This window comes from Mustela putorius, unplaced genomic scaffold (assembly GCF_011764305.1).
Source record: "Mustela putorius furo isolate JIRA1106 unplaced genomic scaffold, ASM1176430v1.1 tig00000083_pilon_pilon_pilon, whole genome shotgun sequence".
Taxonomy (NCBI): domain Eukaryota; kingdom Metazoa; phylum Chordata; class Mammalia; order Carnivora; family Mustelidae; genus Mustela; species Mustela putorius.
Genome location: NW_025421273.1, coordinates 6,965,109 through 6,987,278, shown reverse-complemented (window position 1 = coordinate 6,987,278; position 22,170 = coordinate 6,965,109). Strand labels below are relative to the sequence as shown.

The window sequence follows — 22,170 nt, the reverse complement described above, 5'->3', positions numbered from 1 at the left end:
TAAAGCCTTCTCTTTTTAATAATTGATCCATTTGACCCCACATGACCTTCAGGGTGTGAACAGCTTCTGCAAACATTTGGGCAAAGGGAGGGGAGGACATCAGAAGGGTCTCAGTTTCTTGGCGACATTGAGGTCCAGGTACTCATCCAGAAAGCTGTTTGCAATCCCCAGGGTGCCTAGGACCATCAGCAGAGCCAGACTCCCCAGACTCAGCCGGAAACCGGTGATCCTACAAGAAAGACACGAGGCAGAGACATGGTAACCAGTGCAGCGATGATGGGAGGCGTTCGGGGGTAGGCTGCTCACCACTGGCACCTCCCAGAACTTCAAACGCTTTTGCCATTTGAAAATTTGGATTCATCACATGAATTTAAGGGGATGCCTAGCCACAAAGCCATCCTTTGCACACTCAAAGGATGGTCACGCCTGGGCAGGATTGTTTGCTTTGCGGCTTTTTGGAGATTGTGCGCAATCCTTGCAAGGATTTCCAGTGTGGCGGCTGCGAGCGCACACTGAGTGCCCAGTTTGTACTTGATGTTCCCGTCTCACCCCTAGTTATGCAAGGCCTGGGAAGAAGGGTCTTGGGCCACTCAGATCACTTGTGCAACCACGACCATCGGGGCCCTAATAACCTCAGGAATGCACAGTTAATTCGACGCCACCCAGCCTCTCTTTTCCTAAGTGTCACCCAGTTCATAGTTTCTCCTTACCTTTTTTTAGCTGCTTCCGAATATCCCCAGAAATACTGGTGACGAGCATATATGTACACCAGACCCAGACAAGTAGCAAAAACTACAGAGAGGAAACAGAGAAGATACGGAATGTGATGGCGGTCTCTCAAAACGTGGTATGACAACTGAGAAAATGCTCACAAAATGTACACATGTCCAGAATGCACCAATAGCTCTGACAAAAACAACTTAATTTTTTTAATGGGCAAAATATTTGAATAGACAATTCATATAGGAAGACAAACAAATGTACCAATAAGCACATGAGAATTTTTTTCAACATTATTCAACATCATTCAGTATCAGCAAACTGCATCTTAAAACCACAAGGAGAGGATACCACCGCAAACCCACTGCAATGGCTAAAATTTAAACAGACCAACAACACAAAATGTTGGCAGTATTGGTATCCTCATACGTTATTGGTGGGAATGCAAAATAGTACAACCACTTTGGGAAAAGTTGTGGTAGTTTCTTATGACCCAACTTTTGGGTCCACTTTTTACCCAACAATTCCATTCCTATATATTTATCCCCAAAGAAATGAAAGCACATGTCCATAAAAAAAACTTGCACAGAATGTTTATTGCAGCTTTATTCATAATAGTAAAAAACGGGAAAGAGCCCAGAAACCTACCAACAGGAGAATGGATAACCAAACTGAGATAATCATACTACAGAATACCATGCAGCAATGAAAAGACACGGATACTTGCAACAACATGGTGATTCTCAACATTTTTCTGAGTGAATGAAGCACGGTGCAAGAGTAAACACTGTATTGTTCCCACGATGGCAAGTTCTAGAATGGGCAGAACTGAACTATGATGAAAAAGACCAGAATGGTGTTTGCTTCTGAAAGGGCCTGACGAGGAGGGGCAGAAGAAAACTTTCTAGGGACACCTGGGTCCCTCGGTCAGTAAAATGTCCAACTCTTGGTATCCGCTCAGGTATTACTCCCAGGGTTGTAAGATCAAGCCCCACACTGGGCTGCATGCTAAGCATGGAGTCTGCTTGTCCCACTCCCTCTGCTTCTCCCCCTTCTCGCAGATAGATCAATAGATAGACAGATAGATAGATGGAATCTTTTAAAAAAAGAAAAATTTTGAGTGGAAGTCATGTCCTGCATCTGATGGGCACACACTTGTTAAAACTCATGGAATGGACCATGTATGATCTGTGCCTTTCACTATATAGTGTGTAAATTTTACCTTAAAGAAATGTAAAGTGTAGCATGATCTTCTGTCATCTTGTCCCACAAAAAAAAAAAAAAAAATCAATATTTTCCCTGCCATCAGGGACCCTCTCTCTTCCTCAGCACCCAATGGATGGAAATTGCGAGAGCCCTCTGGCACACACTTGGAGTCTATCTTTGGGGCTCTGAAATCCTGAATAAAATTAAATTCCTTATTTTATTAGATCACAAACATTTTCTTTAGTTTCTACTCTACACCGAGCAGAGTCTAAGGATTGGGGTCAGCAGTGAAATAGATACAAGCTCCCTACCTTTACAGAGTTTATCATCAGCAAAGACAGCCAACAAGGAGAAAACTTAGAAGAACATCACAGAACTGAAAGTCCAGGGAAGGAAATGAGGCAGGAGGGATGGAACAGCGGGGGCGGAGGAAGCATCCCTTAGAAAGGGGTCAGGGAAGGCCTCCTGGGGGGAGGACGCATGCCTGGGACCTACAGGGGAGAAGGAGGCGGCCAAGCGAAGAGATGAGATGGCGGGGGTCGGGGGGCAGCTGGTATGTGAGGGAGGAAGTGGACAGTTCCTGAAGCAGACTACAGTTCTGAAGCCTCCGCACCAAACCCCCCATATAATGACTTAATTCCCTCGGCGCCAATAAGAACTATTCCAGGCAATTAACAGGCAACTTAAGTTTTCATGAGGAAGAACAAAATTATGACAGAAAATCCTTTTCTGATAGTGGCTTCATTCAGCCCGTTACAGTGACATCCAAAGGGTCAAATAGCAGAGACTGAGTCCCATTATCAAAGGCAGGTTTCTTATTAGTTGTTAATGCAGTCTTACCTGACAAGGAACAACCGCCTTCATTCATGCCCTCAGGGGACAAAAATGTGAGTTGGAATAGAGTTAAGAAGTCTCTCTCTCTGAAGGACATTTTATCTGAAATTCCTCAGTTGACAGCAAAAATTACAAGAAGACAGTCAAAGAGGTTGCCTTTGAAAGCCACTGGATTGGGGTTTAGTGAAATCTTAGCCATCAAGTGTCAGACCCAAATGAGATGATGAGAGTTAGCATAAAGCCAAAGAGATTGAATTTCTCCAACTCAGATAGCCAGTGCTGCTCTGACCCTGTTAAAGAAACAGGCATATTTGGGTTAAGGCTTCAGCTCGCCAAGGATATTTCCAGATGTTTGCAGAGCAGCTACACACAGGAACACGACAGCCTTATGAACCCAAGGGTACACGTGTTATTGAGAAAATACCTACAGTTGTACTTGAAAGCCAGTTTTCTCCCACACTGATGAATGTTAAGTTGAGCAAACTACGTAAACTGTGGGTTTGTTTCCTCATCTGTAGAGTAGGCATCAGTTACAGAACCTACCTCATAGGAAGGTTTCAATTCTATCTATCCTGTCCACGGGATGGGTTTGAAGATGTAAAACAGTACCTGGCACGTAGGTATTATAGATAATAATAGCTATGATCATTAGGGCGAACTCTTGCAGAGAAACTGGAATTAAGGAATCAGAGTTGAAGACCAAGATCATGTCATTTTCATCTGGGAATGCCCAGCATGCAGTTTGCTCCAAGTTGGTTTTCTTGTTCTGTTTTGTTTTTGTTATTTGTTTTACCGAGTTAAACTGAAAGGAAGCCAAAGTTAGCTTATCTGCAGAGCAGTGCTCTTTGATGCACAGAGACATGGATTATTTTCTTTAAAACAATTTCCGCAATCAGTCGATGTTTGGTGGCACATCTGTTCCTTAATGGTTCTAAGAACCACAGTCATCATTAGAACAGAGTCGATCCTATTTTAAAATTACCTTGATTGAAATACCATCCAGCCATCCACAACGTAATCAGAAATATGGGGTAAAACTCCACACAGTTTTGTCTGCAAGAAAAAAAAATATAAAGACACTGGTCATTTTTTTTTTTTTTTAAGATTTTACTTATTTATTTGAGAGAGAGACAGAGATAGCACCACCGGGGAGGAGAGGGAGAAGCAGACTCCCCGCTGAGCAGAGAGCCTGATGCAGGGCTGGATCCCAGGACCCTGGGATCATGACCTGCGCTAAAGGCAGAGGCTTAGCCAACTGAGCCACCCAGACGCCTCAGACATAGGCTATTTTATGAGAAAACTCAACCTGAAAACATTATGCTTTTATCTGGAGGTAAATGTCTAATCTCTTCTTATAAAAATAATATAAGAATTACATAAAAACTTAGATGTCTTTTCATGTCAAATGAGTTTTCCAAGGTAAGACTCAAACACTGCTTAAACCTCAGATCCGGGCCAAAAATCACTTTCCAACATGTAAGCTGCCAGTAGTTGGAATGAATTTTAGCTCTTTTCCAAAAGACAGACCTTAAGATGGTTCTGATTCTAAGCCCAAAATTCATTCCACATCTCTTCTAAAGAACCCAGAAAATAACAAAATTTATATTTATCAGATCTCTTCCCAAAAATTCTTACACACTCATTGCCTTCCACTTGGGTTACCCAGCAGTTAAAAAACACTCTTTAAGTAATTCCCCTAAAGTCTCCTGAATGGAGTATTCTTCATTCCCATTTTACGGAGGGAAAAAATAAGTCCCGATAGCACAAGCTGACCATGCCTTGCGGAGAATCAAAGGTTCTGTGTTACCGCCAAATTCCAAAGCCCTGTCCCAATATCAAGTCAAATTGCCTCTATTCATAGAAAACTTGGACAGAAAATCTGTTACTATTTTAAGCAAAAAGGAACAGTTCTCTGAGAACTATAATTCATCTGCACCTAGCAAAGAGAAAAAAAAGATGAATTATACTCATCCTTCCCATGCTGCACCCCCAAGGGATCTCGGCTAGGTCGGCTGTGCTCCTTGCTGACACTATCACAACCGGAAAGAACTCTACTGTCATTTGTGATGTCCTGAGTTGACCCCAGTGGGAGTGGCATAGTGTAGAGAATCCAAAATGATTCCACATTATTCCTTGAAGTTTGTGTACACCACATTATGAGACAATCGGCCCAGAGATAGTTGATACCCATTCTTGAAGACCTGGATCTTCTAGCCGAGGTCACCATGAGGGGCTTTATTTTCTTAATTTAAAAAAAAAAAAAAAAAGGTTTTTTATTTTATTTGGCCACCAAGATGGCAACATAGGGGGCTCTGGAACTTCCCTCCTCCCACGGATACCCTGATTGTACAGATTATTTCCCTCTGAAGGAAACCCGAAAGCCAGCTGAGTGACTCCTACAGTGGAGACAAGGAGAAGATACCCACGCTGAAACGGGTGGGCAAGGCTGAGACACACACTTGCATGCACCGCCCCCCAGCACAATGCCATACCAGCAGCTTCTCCCAGAGGACCCCACAGATAGCCTGCCAGCTTTTAAGACTCCTGCTTGAGGGCTGGGCCCTCAGAACCCCTAGCTCTGAAAGCTAATGGGGCTTGCATCCATGGGATTTTGGGGAAGGACTCTAGCAAGACAGTGGGATGATCCCTCCCTACAAGGGCTTTCCAGCAGGGGTTGTGTCCCTCACCTCCCTTGAGGCTCCAGGAAGTGACCCAGAAGATAAGCGGAGGGGGTGTTGAGGTCCTGGGTGAGCAGGGCTGCTTAGGAGCCATTGAGATTCCGGCAAGGGTGTAACTGTAACTGCATTTGGGCTCCCTGAAGGCGGAGCCTGGAGTATCTGGGCAGTTCTGCTCCCAAAAAACGAGTCCCTTTGTCCCCTCCAGGCAGTTAGTCACTGTCGGTATCACCCTAGTCCCAGGTCCTAGCCGTGCTCATTATCCATTGCTCCTCCGGGCCCCACTTGGGCTGCCCTGCCTTAAGCCCTAGTCCCTCTGAAAGGAGGCTCTGTCCCTGTCTTAATATCATATATCAGAGATAGAAAATAATTCTCTTGACGGTCAGCCATGGAGCCCAGCTATATGGCGATGGTCTTCCTTGTAGCTGCCTACTGAGAATACCAGGTCCTGCCTCGCTGACACACCTTGCGTCCTGTTCTACCCGTTCAGTATGACCTCTTCCTGCACCACCCCAATCCAGCATGCGACCATGTCTTTCCGCCACCACAGTTAAGTGGTTCATGCCTGGATGTGTCCCAAGATAGCTCGTTCACAGCAAGATGTCCACAAACACTGTTCAACTCAAGGGGACCAAGTTCGGAAACTCTGTTTTTAACGATCCTATCGGTGACTAATTATAGTTACATTGACAAGAAAACTAAACTGGAAATAATTCCCGGTCTCTTTTGGACACGAAAGCAGATATGGTCTGTCGTCTTACTCTAGGTGATCCTCAGGCAAAGTCTCCAAATGCAACAGAAAACAACTGGAAGCAGCTGTGTCCATTCCCCTTCATGTGGGAAGGGACGGAGGGAGCCCATTATGGCCACTGAGGGACTGTCCCCTTTCCCACATGCCCACACTGAGGGAAACATGTCTGTCTACTCGTCCCTGGTTAGAGCCCTCTCTGCTCAAAAAATCTGTGCTCTTTTGATAGTTAAGCTTCCCATAAAATGATTGGGGGAGAAGCTTTTCCTTTGTTATAGGCAGAGTCACTGTATGGCTCAAAGTCTACCCAGGGGCAATGACAGGAAAAGTCTGTTAGGAAGACAGTAGTGTGACCAATCCTTCTAGTTTGCCCTAGACTGAGCGGGATTTCAGAACATGGGACTTTGAATTTCATAACCAGGATGGTCCCAGCTACATTGTCTCAGTCCGCCTAGACCTGAGGGTTTCCTGGGACACAGAACTTTGGGTAGGAAAGTGCCAGACCAACCGGAAGGAGCTGGTCACCAGAAAGGACGACCCGAAGAAGCCTATGAAGATTGAGTCATTTTCGGTTCACGCCTAACTCCGAGGGAGTCTAGCTGTGGGGCCCCAGACTTGTGGCCACTCCAGAGTCCCACTGGACCGGAAGGCAGCAGTAGTGAGTACAGTCCTGAACTAAGTACCATTAGCTCCTGTCTGTCATGAACTGTATTGCTCAGTTCACCTCATTTTGGAAAAAAGAACCAAACTGAGGCCTGACAGCCAAACTGAGCAATTCCTAAAACACGGGTATCCAAATTTTGTTGACTGTACAGTTCTCCTGGTTGCATAACCCCATTAAAAAGCAACAGACAGACACATGTCCTCCTATATGTAGCAGAGGTAGTGAGCTGGCCACAAAGATGGCATGAAGTTGGTGTTGCACACCCAGGGACCCGATGCCCGGCTGTCCTGGAGTTGGGCAGGGCCATTTCCTGCCATTGGAAAGAGAAAGTAAAATATGTCACCTCTGAGCCAAATGGTCAAGAAGCAGGTGTGCCACGCTCCCTTCCCTCCCACACTGGCTGAGTGGGGAGAGCTCTAAGGACAAGGATGGGGACAGACCCTTTAGATGGGTGTAGGCCTACACTTTAGAGTGTAGGCCTCTCAATGGCCATGTGGAAGGCTGCTCCACTAGGAACTCCACACAGGACCCTACATGACCAGGACACACACTTCTATTGTGTTAAACCACCAGGAATATGGGGCTGATCCATTAGCCCAGCTCATAAAATCAACTGGAAAAGAATATCATCTACATGATAAAACACACACAAAACAGAAATTAAAGAACGAGATTTTAAGAGCAAATATTAAATCGAAGCTCCCAAGATTCCTCACCCTCCCAGCAGATTACTTAGTGTCCCCTCAGGTCATGATCTCAGGGTCCTGGGATCAAGTCCCACGTCAGGCTCTCTGCTCAGCTGGGAGCCTGCTTCCCTTCCTCTCTCTTTGCCTGCTTGTGATCTCTGTCTGTCAAATAAATAAATAAAATCTTTAAAAAAAAATAAGTGATCCACATTAATTATAACCCCAGTGTTGCAGAATACCTGAAAATTATTCTTTGTGAATTTTCCTTTCTCCAGAGTTTTTAGACATACAGTAAGGCCAATAGTTTGAAACTCTAAATTTCTGTATTTGAATTAAAAATGACTATAAAAAAGTAAGTGAAACAGCAAAAACAAAAAATTTACAGATATAGTGGGTAAGAAGAGTGTAATATTTCTAAAGAGTACTCAGGTTCATGATGAATGGGTTACTTGTGACAGGCTAATTCTGGAACAGAAACTGAATAATTCAATATTAAGCAAATAGGGGTGCATTCAAAGAACTAAGTGAGAGGAAATTCTACTATCTTACCCAGCACTAAAGAAACCATTGTTGGGACATTACATCTACTTCCAGACTTCAGGTTTAGAATACGAAAAATCTTAGTCCAAAGAGAACAACCAAACTTTTTTAATGATTGGGGGGGGAAGCTAAAGAATTATTACAATGTAGCCTCAAAATACAGAAGATGAAAGATACTTAATAATGGTCCCCAAATGTATGAAAAAGAGTGGGGTCATTAACAGCTATTCCGCTCTTCTGATGAGAATAGAATCAGAGGGAATGTACTTAAATTGCAACAAGATCAAACTATTACTTGGATCTGCTTCTTAGATTTATAAAATCCTTCAATCTAAAGGGATCAAGATACTCAAATTAGATGAGATAGAATTTCCTAAGCTTAGCAATAACTGGAAGGAATGGCCCTTGTTGAAACTATACTTGATTTGTTCACAAGTTTAAAAATGTATTCCAGTAAAAGATGCAAAATTCTAGAGAGAGTCCTCTTTAAGACCCTTCCTGGAAGAAGGAAAGAGGAACTGAATGGGGATGAGGCCCTGGGCTAGTAATATGGGTAAACCGGGAGCCATAATAATCTCTGCTCGGCAAATGAATATCCAACCTGAGGTGAGCTTGAGATAGGAAATAGGTACTTCCTTCTGGTCAGAGGGACCTTGAAGTGGTTGTTAGGAGATGTCAGTTTCCACTTAGAGATAGGATTAGTCCTAACACCAAACTTAGGACAAAATATCAGGGAAAAAGACAGCATATCTGATATAGCTATGACCCTAAGACCTTTAAGGGAGGCTGAAGGACTCAATGTCCTTCAGGAGAAGGTCCAGGAGAGCCAGAAAAGAAAGTGCTTTTCCTCTCGGGGATTTGCAGGACTCAAGAGAGCCTACCCTTGAAGACAAGAATAGCCGAGCAGGCTTTGGGATGACCGCGTTATCCCAAGGGATCCTGCCCTAACCACCTCAGATAAAATCAAAATGGCTTCACTAGCAATGAATCCAATCTGATTTGGCCTGATATACTTAAACCTTATAGTCTACATGAAGACTTGGTCTAGCACAATGGAACATCTAAGAAGAAATTCAGGGAAGTGAATAGGTCATCCTCACTCACCCTTCAGAGAGCACTCAGGACAATTACCACTATGCTCTTAAAGGTATTTGATGACTCCTCACTCCCTCTGCCCCACTTATTGGCCATTATTCTTTAACCCCTCTTCATTCTGCCATGATTAATTAAAAAGAACAAACAAAATACTTCTAACAAGAAAATTAAGTGTGTATACTTTTTTTTTTAATAAACAGCAGCTTAAGAGAAATATTCCAAAATGGCATCCAGCTATAGAAAAGAGAGAGAGGCGCCTGGGTGGCTCAGTTGGTTAAGTCTCCAGCTCCTGGTTTCAGCTCAGGTCAGTGTTGTGAGACTGAGCCCTGGGACTAGCTCTGTGCTCAGCACAAAGTCTGCTTGGGATTCTTTCCCCCTTCCTCCTCTTCTCTCCCTGCTTCTCCTCACTCCCACCCCCACGTTCTCTCATTCTCTCAAATAAATACACAAATATTTTAAAAAGAGAGAGAGAAAAGGGACAGAGCAATAACTTGAAAGAAATTAAATTTGTGGAAAGGGTAAGTACAAACAGAACCAGAAGCAGCCCAAGGACTGAGCATGCCAGAAGCCCAGCACGTCCCAAGAGAAAGTTCTTAGATGACAGAAGACAAGGTAGGAAGATGTGGAATTTCTTCCTGTGAAGAGGTTTATAAATAGTACAGTGTCTCCTAAACTTCAAGCATTAATATATCACTGTCAAAAGTTTAGCATCTCCATATAACACTATTTTTCTATAAATCACCTATTTTTTTTTTTTAGTTAAATTAGGGAGAATGAAATTTTTATGACTAGAAAAAGAATATCACTTTCTAAATAAAGTATAAAAATAAATCCCATGAGAACAAAATTTGCCAAGTTCTCATTAGATGCTGTTGATTGTTGAAGGCTCAGAGCACAAGACCCTCCCTCTGTCGAAGAAGAGAATGGATGTTCAAGAAGTGTTGAGAGCACATCACGAGGGCTCCGTGCTAAACGTGACAGACTGAACCCATGTTTACTTCTTCTCCCTCCTGAAACCTCACTAAAATGCCAGTAAAGGAAAAAAAAATAGATACAGAGTCATCGAGAACAAGGAGAGTGGGAGCAGACACAGCAGTGGAAGAGAGATGTTAGCAAATTTCTGAAGAAGGACAGCCCTCAGGGGAACAGCGGCTGAGCTGACAGAGTGCAGACAGATGAAGCCTCAGTGCCTGCAGAAGGACGGACCAATCAAGACTAAGACACTGCTCATCCCAGAACCCCAACAGGCTCAGGAACTGGGGACTCCGGGTACCTTTGAGGCTAAAGGCTGAAAGGGAAGAACTGGTTGACAGACTCTAATAAGGAGTGCTTTGCTCCCCTCCACCTCTGAGCCCCACTCCTACTTCCCCATCCCAGGACAGGGGAGCTCTTTTGCCTAGAGAACCCCAACCAGAGAATCGCAGGGGGGTCCAGAACAAAATTCTGTGCTAGGAACCATGGGCACCTACATACTGTGTAGAAGAAGAACCTTCCTTCCTTCACCCGGCACACTTTCAGGTTTTTGGAAGTAAGACCTATTGTACTCATCCTCTTCCCTCAGCCCGCACTTGCCTGTCCCCACAGGGGGCTTAAGAGTTTTCTCGAAAGAAACCAAATGGTCCCAGAAAAGGAACCTACAGATACTGATGTTTGGAGCTCTCCCAAAGAAAGCTGCTGATGATCAATCACCCTCTGGCGAAGCTGCCTAACTCAGTAAGCCCCACCCATGCACACGGAGTTCCCCGATCATTTTCTGACACTCTTTATTAAACGGGCCCATCAAGAACCACTTGACTTTTGAGTAAAGCTTCTAAGATCTCCTTTGCTCAGATCTCTTTGCTGGACCCTTGTCCTCTTGATTTCTAAGGCTGGTTCAGTCCTTGTTCCTCTTCTCTCCTTTACCTACACCCACTCAAGAGGTCTTTAAAAAAAAAAAAAAAAAATTCTTCCAGTGTCGTGGTTCTAAATCTTCTTCGTGTGCCAGTGAATTTGTATTTCCAGCTCAGATCCCTCTGCCAAAATGCAGATTCGTGTATCCACCTGCCTGCTGTCTCTCTACCCAGATGTGTACCGTACCAGGCTGTTTACAATGCAACAAGAAAGGATCCAAGCAGCGTAGTGAATGACAATGCTGACAGCCTCTCCTTAGCTGTAGCGTAAGTCACATCTCGGACTCAAAATGTCAATCAGAATCACCTGGTCTTCCCCTCGAAGCTGGTCCTCCTGCTGCCTTCTCTCTCTCGGTTGTCTCTTGGGACGCTCAGGCCAAATCTCTGAGGTCATTCTTGACGCTTCTCACACTCCGTATTTATTATGTCAGGAAATTCTCTTGGCTCTATCCTCAAAACATATCCAGAATCTGACCATTTCTCACCATCTCTACTGCTACCTCCCTGGTTCAAGGTAGCCTCCTAACCGAACTTCCTCCTTCTACCAATGCCTCATATAGACTGTTCTCAGCAAAGCAGATCAAGTGAACCTTTGAAAATATAGGATGGTGTTACTCCTCTGCTCAAAACCTTAGAAGGACTTTCTGTTTCTCTCAGAGGAAAGCCAAAGTCCTCACAAAGGCTTTTAAGGCCCAACATGATCCATCTATTAGCTTTCTAACTTTACCTCCTACCACTGTGTCAGCTCCTTCTCTCAGCCACAGACTCCCTTGCTCACCCACCAGGCACATTCCCACTTAGGGTTTTTGCAATAGTTACTCCCTCTGCCTCAATAGGCTTTCCTCTGCATGTTCACACGGCTAACTCTTACCCGCTTCAAGCTTTTGCTTGAGTCACCTCTCGGTGGGGTCCACACGGAACAACCTAAATAAGAACCCGCCCCAACTCGCCCCCCAGCAACCCATCCCTATGCTCCCTTACAGTGCTCTCCTTTTTCCTTTATTCTTTAACACTTACCCCCTCTTGCTTAATATAGTATTTTCTTATACTATTACCTGTTTCCTTTCCATCTTCTTTGACTATAAGGTGAACTTCAAGAGGGCAAGGATCTTTGTTTAATTTTTCCACTGGTATATCATAAGCTACTGGAACAGTGTCAAGTATATAGAGGTGGTCAACAGATATTTAATGGGCAGATAATACATAAAAATGAAAGACAGAGGCTAAAATCAACAAATAAGGAGGAGCTTGGAAAAAACAGAAATGATACAAGAAGTTTAAAAAATATCATAAAAATCCTCAGATATAAGAAATTAAACTGTATCCATAAAACAAAAAGGGATGATTTAATAGCAGCAGTAATAGCTAAAGAAAAATCAAAGAATAAAAATTAATTCTTAGAAAGTAAAACTGATATCTGAATTTTTTAAAGGTTAGTAAACAGAAGTTCCAGAAATTTCCCAGAAAGAGCAAAAGTCCAAGATGAAAAACCAAAGATAAAAGAAAACTAGGTGACCCACCCAGAGCTCAACATACAATTCATGGAGGTTTTAAGAATAAAGGAACAGAGAAAATGAAGAAGAGGAAATTCAGGGGAAAAGATATTTTTTAAAAAATTCTAGAACAGGGGGACGCCTGGGTGGCTCAGTTGGTTAAGCAGCTGCCTTCGGCTCAGGTCATGATCCCAGGGTTCTGGGATCGAGTCCCACATCGGGCTCCTTGCTCCGCAGGGAGCCTGCTTCTCCCTCTGACTCTGCCTGCCACTCTGTCTGCCTGTGCTCGCTCTCGCTCGCTCTCTCTTTGACAAATAAATAAAATCTTAAAAAAAAAAAAATTCTAGAACAGGAAGACATGAGTTTTCAGTCTGTAAAAAAGTTTTATGTAGGGGTCAGCATAGTAAAGACAAATGCCTCTCAGTCAGCACAGAACCATAACATCTTAGGACATTGGGATGAGAGGAAGATTCTAAAGCCTCCACGGTTTCCAAAGAACCAGGAATTAGAATGGCACAGAACATAACGACAATACCAGTGGAAACTAGAAAATAATAGAAGAATATTTTCAAAATTCGGAGAGTAAGGATTTTTAACATAGAAATATATGTCCAACCAACACATCAATTAGCTGTGAGGCAGAGTAAAAGCATATTTTGAAATGTAAAGTCTCAAAATCTGACCAACTATTCAAACCTCTCTCAGCAAACTTCTGCAGGGTATGCTCCACCAAAATGAGAGAAAACCAATAAACAGGAAAATAGGAGGTCCAGGAAAGCAGGCGATCCAAATCAGGAGACAATAAGGAGAATTCCTGGAATGATGACAAAAACTCCCACAATGACAACGTGTAGCAGGTTTAAAAAGCATCCTCCAGATTGAAGCAGAAAGATGGAAGACTCAAGCAGAAATGATCCAAGGCGGGGAAAAATGGTATTACTGGTATCATGTATTTGAATGTACTAAGAGAAGAGTTTCAGTTCTCTTCAAGATTTGAGGATGAAACTAAGCAAACAAATAAAGACACAATCATTAACCCCAGATAAAATGAAAAATTTCACAAGAAAGAGCTGAAATCATTACATACTATTTGACTCAAGTCTGAACATTACTTAGTTAATTATAATAATATAAACATTGGCTGTCGGTTTAACTCAACAAAGTGATGTCCCTGTACTGGAAGGGGGAGGTAAGGAAAAGAGGAAGTGGAAACACATGAAATTCTTTCTTCCATAAAAGGAAGCTAATGGATACTGTCTAAAATTTATTAATCAATAAATAGCAGTGAAAGCATAATGTTTAGAAATATGGAAGTAAATACCAAAAGTAGTAGTCAGAAGGGTGCCAATGGTTGTCTCTGGGGTTGGATTGGCAGTAAGGAGAGTTATTTGTTGCTTTCAAACTTGTAATGTCACTTTATGTTCAGGCCACATACATGTATTACTCTGATAAAAAATAAATACTGGAGGGTGGGACATATCGGCACCAAACCAATGCTTTCCACTTGACATAATCATAAAGATTCAAAGACAACCGAAAGGGAAATGAGTCTCTCACCATGTCATTCAATGTTACTGAAAATCATATCTTGGGCATAAAGTTTCAGTCAAGTAAGAGCTCAGGCTCTGGAGACCTGCTGTACAACACTGTACCTCTACAAACAATAATATTTTATACATTTAAATTTTTTAAGAGGGTATATCTTGCATTACATGTTCTTACCACAAGAAAATTTTGTTGAAAAAAAAAAAAAAACATGTTTATGCACCTCTTAAAATGATCTCTTCTATTAACATCCCACAATTTCAAGCCTGGGGAATAATCTGTGCAATTCTTTTTTTTTTTTCTTTAAAGATTTTATTTATTTAGTTGAAAAAGAGACAGTGAGAGAGAACATGAGAGAGCAGAAGGTCAGAGGGAGAAGCAGATTTCCCGTGGAGCAGGGAGCCCGATGCAGGACTCAATCCCAGTACTCCAGGATCATGACCTGAGCCGAAGGCAGTTGCTTTACCAATTGAGCCACCCAGGCACCCAGTCTGTGCAATTCTTTTGAAGCAAAGAGATGGACAAGAGAACAATGTTGTCTGCTCAAGGATCATGACTTGCCCAAAGTGATTCAAGATGGAATAAAAAGCCAAATAATCCAATCATCATTAAAGAAATCAAATTCCACAGTTGAGATTTTTTCCCACAAGGAAAGCATCAGTTCAGATCATTTTACAGGCAATTCTAACAACTTTGAAGTAGCACACTCTCCCAATCTTACTAAAATTCTCTGAGAAAATAATTCTTAACTCAGTCCATGAGACTAGTATAATCTTGGTATTAAAGTGAGATGAAGATCATATAAATAAAGGAAAATTATAGGCCCACGTCACTCATGACATAGATGAAAAATCCCAAAGTATTAACAAAAGAGCCGAGTGACACATAAATGGTGACACATGCAATGTTTCTAAAAGCACTTATTTGGGGGATGAGATCTAAAGGGAGCCCTAGCTTCTGTAGCAGCCAAACTCATGGTGTTTATGGTGGAACATTCTGTGTGCATCTGAAAAGACAAGATGATCAAAATCACTACAAGTATGTGTGAAATGGAAAGTTTTCTCACTCTTACAGGCTTAGGATTTCAGGAAATGGTTTGTCTCTGTTTCACGTGGAAAGGCAAAATAAAGATAGGAAATTGATGTCATAGCTAATCCAGCTGGAGGCTATCGAACTCTCAGAGTACTCAAGGGGCTCTTGAACCAAACCGCCATGCTTAGAGATATAGAGACGTCTTTCTTAAGATCCCAGCCTTTTCTATAAACGCACCCTCTAAATTCAAAATGTAGGTCAGTAGAGACTCCATGTGCTGGATGCTTCAAGCTTCAAGAATCATGAGGAGGGGTTTGGCTGTGAAGTATGGTTTGTTACAATGGGATATCTTCTCTGCACCTCTTTGCCCGGATCAGAAGTCTCTATATGTGGTAGGCCCAGATCCCAGAAGGGTGGGGGAAGCGTTACTTACTGTGCACGAAATATTCTTTCAAACTCTGGTGACCCAGAGACTGCCGGAGGTGTAACTTTGTATTTTAATCTTGCCTTTCCCACATGCAAAGCAAAATAACCTGCAAGCATAGAGAGGGATTAACAATTAAAATGTAGCACATCACTGTTGATTAGGAAACACACAAATTTAAATCACAATTAGATACCATCACATACCTATTAAAAGGTTTAAAGTTAAAAAGACAAATCATATAAATTAAAAAAGAGAGCAGTAAGGCTAGCAGAGCAGCCAGAATTCTCAAACACTCTGGTGGGAATGTAAAATGGTACAATCACTTTGGAAAAACAAATGGGATTTTTTAGTTAGACATACATAGACCATATAGCCAGTCACTCCACTCCTACTTATTTCCCCAAGAAAAATTAAATCATATGTCCATATAAAAACTTATACACAAATGTGCATAGCAGCTTTATTCATAATAGCCAAAAATTAGGAACAACTTTGCAATTGTTAATCGTTAATTTTATTATCTCAACTACGCTAGGCCATGGTGCCCCACTGTTTGGTCAAACACCAGTCTAGATGTTTCTGTGAAAATATTTTTTGGGTGTGAGTAACATTCATATCAGTAGAATAAATCTGAGTAAAGCAGATTACCCTCCTTATGTGAGTGGGCCTCATCCAATCAGTTGAAGGCCCACAGAGAAAAGACTGAAGTCCCCCAAAGAGAAAGGAATTCTGCCTACCCGCTGCCTTCAGGCTCCACGCGGCAACACCAGTTCTTGCTAGAATTTCCAGACTTCGAACACACCCTGCAAATTTCAGAGTTGCCAGCCCCCATAATGGTGTGAACCAATGTTTTTTTAAATAAATGTGTGAGCATGTTGTATTGTTCTGCTTCTCTGGAGAACCCTAACACAAATGTTGGTCAACAAACTAATGGATAAACAAATTTTGGTGTATGTGGTATATCCATATAATAGAATACTATTAGATAGTAAAAGAGAATGAACAATTGACACATGAAACAACAGGGATGAACCTCAAACATTTATGCTGAATGAGAGTAGCAAGATCAGAAGAGAACAGTACTGTAGAGTTTCACTTATATAAACTTCTCAAAAGTGCAAATGAATCCATAGTGACATAAAGCAGATCCGTGGCTACCTAGAGAGGTTAAGAGCCAGGAGGGAAGGTCACAAGAAAACTTTTGGGAACGATGCCTCCTTGCCTGACTCAGTTTCCCTACTATGAGATGATCATGACTTTGTTCTTCCTTGGCCACATTTGCATTAGATCATCCAGGCCCAATGCCAGAGTCGCTTGCATCTGACGACCAGCCCTATGAAGCTCACTGGCTTCCAGACCACACTTCCTCCTTGGGCAGTTGTTCTCACCTCCCTTCCTTATCACCCTAGCTTTGCCCCATCAGTAACTCTGGGCTCGAGGATTTCCCTTCAGATTATTTCTTCTGGTTTCGGTTCCCTACCAGTTCTCTCCAGGCGATCCTGGTCTCGCTTACTTTAGTACCTCCACATCCATTTCCCACTTGCTCGTGTTTCAAATCTAGTTTCCTCTTGCGCACCACGTTTCTAGCTTGTGTGACAGTCTCTGGCGTGATGCATTTCCTCCTGAGACCCGATCCTATCTCTGTTCTGACAAGTCAGTAAATAGTGAGCCTGGTTCAGTAAGGGCTCACACAGCAGGCCTCTTCCCTCCCCCACGACTTCCTCTCCTCTACAAATAAACCATGGCTCAGGATTTAAACGCTGCAGCTGAAACATCAAAAGTGCATAAATGCTCTGTTAGAGTCCCTCATTCAAAATGCTGTGGCATCCCTGAAGCCAGACAGAGCAGGGTGAAGCTTTGGGAAATGCAGGACTTGGCACAGGCTGCTTCCAGCCCTGGCTAAATCTTCACAAGTCAGCTTGAATCTGGAGAGGCCATTAAGTCACTTGCCTGGCTGGCGCCAAAAAGGAGACGTGTCTGCAGAGGGGAAATATGGCGGCCATTCTGTACCGTGCTGCCACCATGGCTACACGGCCTTGGAGAAAACACTTGGTAAGTCTTCTTGCTTCCGTCTGTAAGATGGAAACAGTGAAAGACGTGTGCTCCTTGATTTACACTGGGCAATGGGGCAAGAATATAGAGCTTCGAAATAAAGCCATGTGTGAAAGCTTTGAAAGTACCATCTTCCTCAGGTTCTCTATAGCACCTGGTCACGCCTGTCTGTCACAGGACAAACACAAGGAGTTTCCGGCAATGGCAGGGGTGTTTGAATGCTCCCCACCCAGCCCACCCACAGCCCCGGGAGGAAGGATTCAGTAGAGCCAGCATCTCCCTGAGGAGGAGAAGCCTCTTTCTGCTCTTCCAGGTCAGGAGCCTTAGGGAGGCCATGGCTATTGCTGTGATCACATGATGAGGATGGAAATGCTGGCAGCCATTTTATTTCCCTCCCTAACAGTCACCTAAAAACTACTTGGTGATATTCTCCTTTTGCTATGCCTGTCTTTTTCTCTTTTCTCCACTTTCACCAGAGGAATGCATGTATGCTGAGAGGCGAGAGGGGGGTGAGAATCGAGACCACCACCCCCGGTCCCACCCCAGCCCCAGCTATAGCTCAGCTTCTTGACTGTGTAGCTGCCCCTCAGTCCAGTCAAAGCTTCTTTCTGAGGGCGAGCAGCAGAGGATGGGGACGGACCATGCTATGCCCCAACCCCAGGCCAGGCCCTCTGGTAGGCACTTCTCACCCAGCCTCCTGCTTAACCCTCTTTGAAGAGGACACTGAAGGACAGAACATCCTGGCCAGGGGTACCCAGCTGGTAAGTGGCTGAGCTGGACAGATAGGGAACTGTCTGTCTTCAAAACCAGATCTGTTTCTACCATGATTCATGGTGTCCCTTCTCCATAAACACCAGACTTCTACAGAAGCAGCAAATTCTGTTCCTTCATGTCAACTAAACAGTGTGTCAGTAAACGTTCCCCATCTACCACTGTTAAAAAAGAGACAACAGGCTCAAAATGGAGTGATTAGCACTAAGCTGACATCACGGAACCGAGACTTAATCCCTCACTTAGGTACGGTTCCAACCTCTCCCGGAAGTGGAATCTTCCACAAGTCAGTCTGGAATTACCAGGTTAGCACTAGTGAGGCAATGGGCCTGAGAGATAAATGCTATCTAAAAAAGGTGACCTTTGCCACAAACAATCCCCATTTGCTAGCAACTTCCTTTTGTGCCTCCTTCTGCCCTCTGTCTTTCATATTATACAGCTCTCCAGAGCTCCTCTCTATCTGCCGGATGGGATGCTGCCTGATTCAAGACTTGTTGAATAAAGCCAATAAGATCTTCACAACTTTCAGCTGAATTTTGTCTTCAAGTACCACCAACCACCAGGGCCCAGTTTCCTCTCCTCCCCACCCACTCCCAGCCACCCCCACCTGACCTCTGGCCACAGTTCCCCGCTGTCCCCTGCACCCACCAGCACACAGAAGCCTCTCTGTGAGGCTGACAGATGCTCTGGGGTGTCTAGTGGATCCAGTCCTGTGCTCTCTACAGCACCAGAAGGAGGAAACACACAGGGTTGGTGTGCTTCTGGGGAGATGTGTGGGAACCAGCGAGGCCGCCGTGACCCAAGAGCCCCTTTAGTTGGCGAAAAACACCCTACTCTACTCTAGAATATGAATCAAACCACACAATGTGTGTCATAGTATCATATTTTCATAAATACACAAAACACACTGGTTAGGCAAGACCCTGAACATGCATGTAGACCTGGACTTTATCCAAAGCTGTGGTCCCTTCATGCTCTGGCCATCTGTGCACCCTGAGCCGGCCCCAGCTCTGCCTCCCCTTCCTGGGAGCAACACACTCAGAAAAATAAAGAAATATGCATGGTTGGTTCCCAGTCTTGCTCCCCAGTGTCCAGACCCTTTTCCCCATTTAGCATGTTAAGCTGACATCATAGATAAGATGATAATTGACCCTCCATGGAGCAAATGCTCTTTACATAACCAGCGAGTCGAGATGCCCAATGAGTCTACTGGGAAGGTGCTTTAAGATTTCGAATTCATCACCTAACCTGAAGCTCGTATTTCTGCAGATTTTTTTAAACCTGATCATCATACCTGCCATAGGCAGTTTATTTAAGAAACATTAATAAAAAATGAGGCTTCAAAAAATCACAGCTGGGGTCTAAAGCAGGTACAATGTTTCCTCTGGAACCATCCGAATTAGTATGGATAGCCCCCTTCCGTCAGGTTAGCTGGTGCATTTCTAAGGGTCATCTGAACTGGGCCGTGGGTGGTAACCACAAACATGGCAGAATCGCCAGGCTCAGAGAGCCTACCTCAGCCCCTTTGCAAGAACTGCTCCCTGGAATGTTCCAAAATCTCTCCCTCTGGGGAAGGAGACGCGGACGAACCAGGGTACGCTATGCCTTTTGTGGCCCCCACAGCCACCAGGAAGGAAGCATGAAACTCAAAAACCAGACCTTCTCCCCCCCCCCCCTTGTGCACACACACACACACTGCCTGAGACTCTTACTTTGTTGACAGGCCGACAGGACTGAGACAGCAGCCAGCAGGATTGAATGCCCAGCCATCTTCACATGGAATGTTCTGGTCCAAGAAACTATTTGTTGAAATCCAGGGGCCAGTAGCAGGCACTTTCGACTTTGTATTGTTGACCTTCCTTATAAGGTAAACAAAGCCCGGAGAAGGGGGGAAAAAAAAAGGACGAGTCTAAGGGCTGGGTGATCTTTGCCCTGGAACAGGAATTGGGACAGCAGGTGAATCTGGAGCTGCCAGTCACAGATCTTTATCTGGCTGGGAGCTGCCTCCGGAGCTTGCTGGAAGGCTCTCTCCTCTCCACCCCCCACACTGCAGCTGCAGCTCAGCCTTCCGGATTAGCCCGCCCCCAGCAGCACCTGCGGGAAGACCTTCTCAACCAATTCCAAACCAACTCTCCCTCCCCCTCTTCCAACCTCAGGACCCTTGAGTCTCTTCCCCAACTGCAAACGCTAGCTGAGCCCTTGTTCACTTCTGGTGGGAAAAGAGACGGAAGCATTTACTTAATCCCACTGAGGTTTAATGCTCATTTAAAGGGATTTGAACTTGATTCTCCAGTAAATGGTCAAACTTGGATTTAAACACAAGTCCAGCAGATTCCAATTGTGCCCTCCCTCACCGCCCCCACCCCCCATCCTGCTGCCTCCCGCTGTCACCTTGACTCTCCCTTGGGCCTGGTGACCATACGTTTTTAACAAATAATAAACTAAAGCATATTTTCTGAGAAGGATGAGGGCCCTCAGGAGAAGTGAAGTAATAGTTAAGTTGACTTTTAAAAAAAGATTTTATTTATTTATTTGAGAGAGAGGGAAAGCGTGCATGAGCAAGGGGCAGGGAGGGGCAGAGAGGGAGGGAGAAGCAGACTCCAAGCTTAGTGCGGAGCCAGACATGGGGCCCGATCCGAGGACCCTGGGATCATGACCTGAGCCAAAGGCAGACGTTTCACCGACTGAGCCACCCAGGCGCCCCTAAGTTGACTTTTATAAGAAACACAGCACAACGGTCATCATGCCAGTCAGAGCACTGCCCCCCACCACCAGGCCCCGTGTGGGTCCCCCCAGCATGGGGACTTCACTAGTGAGCCCATTTATCATAGCCCCGCCCCTCTGTCAACACAACTCTTTTGCTCCTTCAAGAGGCAGCTTCCTACAAAACAAAGTTGGGGCCCATTTCTCATCTCACGCTCCAGCTCACTTAGAGGGAGCCCCAGAGCCAGGAGAAGGGCCCTGCTCCCTCCCCTGGCACTTAGTGCCCACGCACCCTTGCCCAGGATGTTGAGCATCAGTCTGATAACAGGGGCTGAGAAAGGCTGAAGGGACTCCGAAGTGCTGTAGTGCTGTTAGAAGGATTAAGTTAGTTTACATTTATCAAGCACTTAGAACAGCATGCGTAGCGCCCAAACCTATATTCTGGGTTTGTTAAATAAACACACAAAGGGGCTTCATGTAAAGCACCACCCCACAATGGGCCACTTTGGTCTGAAGATGATTTTGAATTAAAAAGGAGTCAAGTCCAGCAGACTCAGGAAAAGCTCTTTGCCTCCCCGCCCCCAACTGCCTAAAAATAATTTAGATAGAGAACCTGCTTCAGGAAGCGAGGTATCACTGTAGATAAGGACAGCAGGATATGAACCGGGTGTAGTAGATAGGGAAGAACTTAACAAGGCCTGTTTGGTCAGAGTCCTCTATGTCCCGTTGTTTCTGTACGGCCCAGCAAACACTTGTTAACCCAACATTGACCCTTTTTCAACTTCCTGTGAAGTGCATTCCTTCCCTTTGAAGTCCCAGACCTCTACCCCCTTCTCCTTAGTTCAGAATGACACATACATGTCAGTTTGCCTATCTTTGGAATTTCCGTGTCTTTGTGGATTCCTCGTGTGTGCACCATTAAATGTGATTTTCTCCTGTTAATCTGCCTCAAGTCAATTTGATTCTTAGTCCAGCTAGAAAAACCCTGGAGGGGACGGAAAATTCTTGCTCCCCATCCGCATCTAGAAGAGTACTTAGCATATTATGTACCTAATGTAGAAAGATATATTTTAAAAGGTAAAAATCATGC

At 44.1% G+C, this 22,170-nt stretch overlaps 1 protein-coding gene across 1 annotated transcript; it reads right to left on the bottom strand.

Moving 5' to 3' along the window:
- On the bottom strand, positions 1-20,411 carry MGST2 (microsomal glutathione S-transferase 2). Its single transcript, XM_004768484.3, has 5 exons — positions 20,090-20,411; positions 15,561-15,660; positions 3,743-3,813; positions 711-792; positions 1-229 (listed from the first exon to the last, which is right to left on the bottom strand). Exons 1-5 carry the CDS (start codon positions 20,145-20,147, stop codon positions 100-102), a joined length of 441 nt encoding a protein of 146 aa, XP_004768541.1. The 5' UTR covers positions 20,148-20,411; the 3' UTR covers positions 1-99.
- Positions 20,412-22,170: the final 1,759 nt, after the last annotated feature.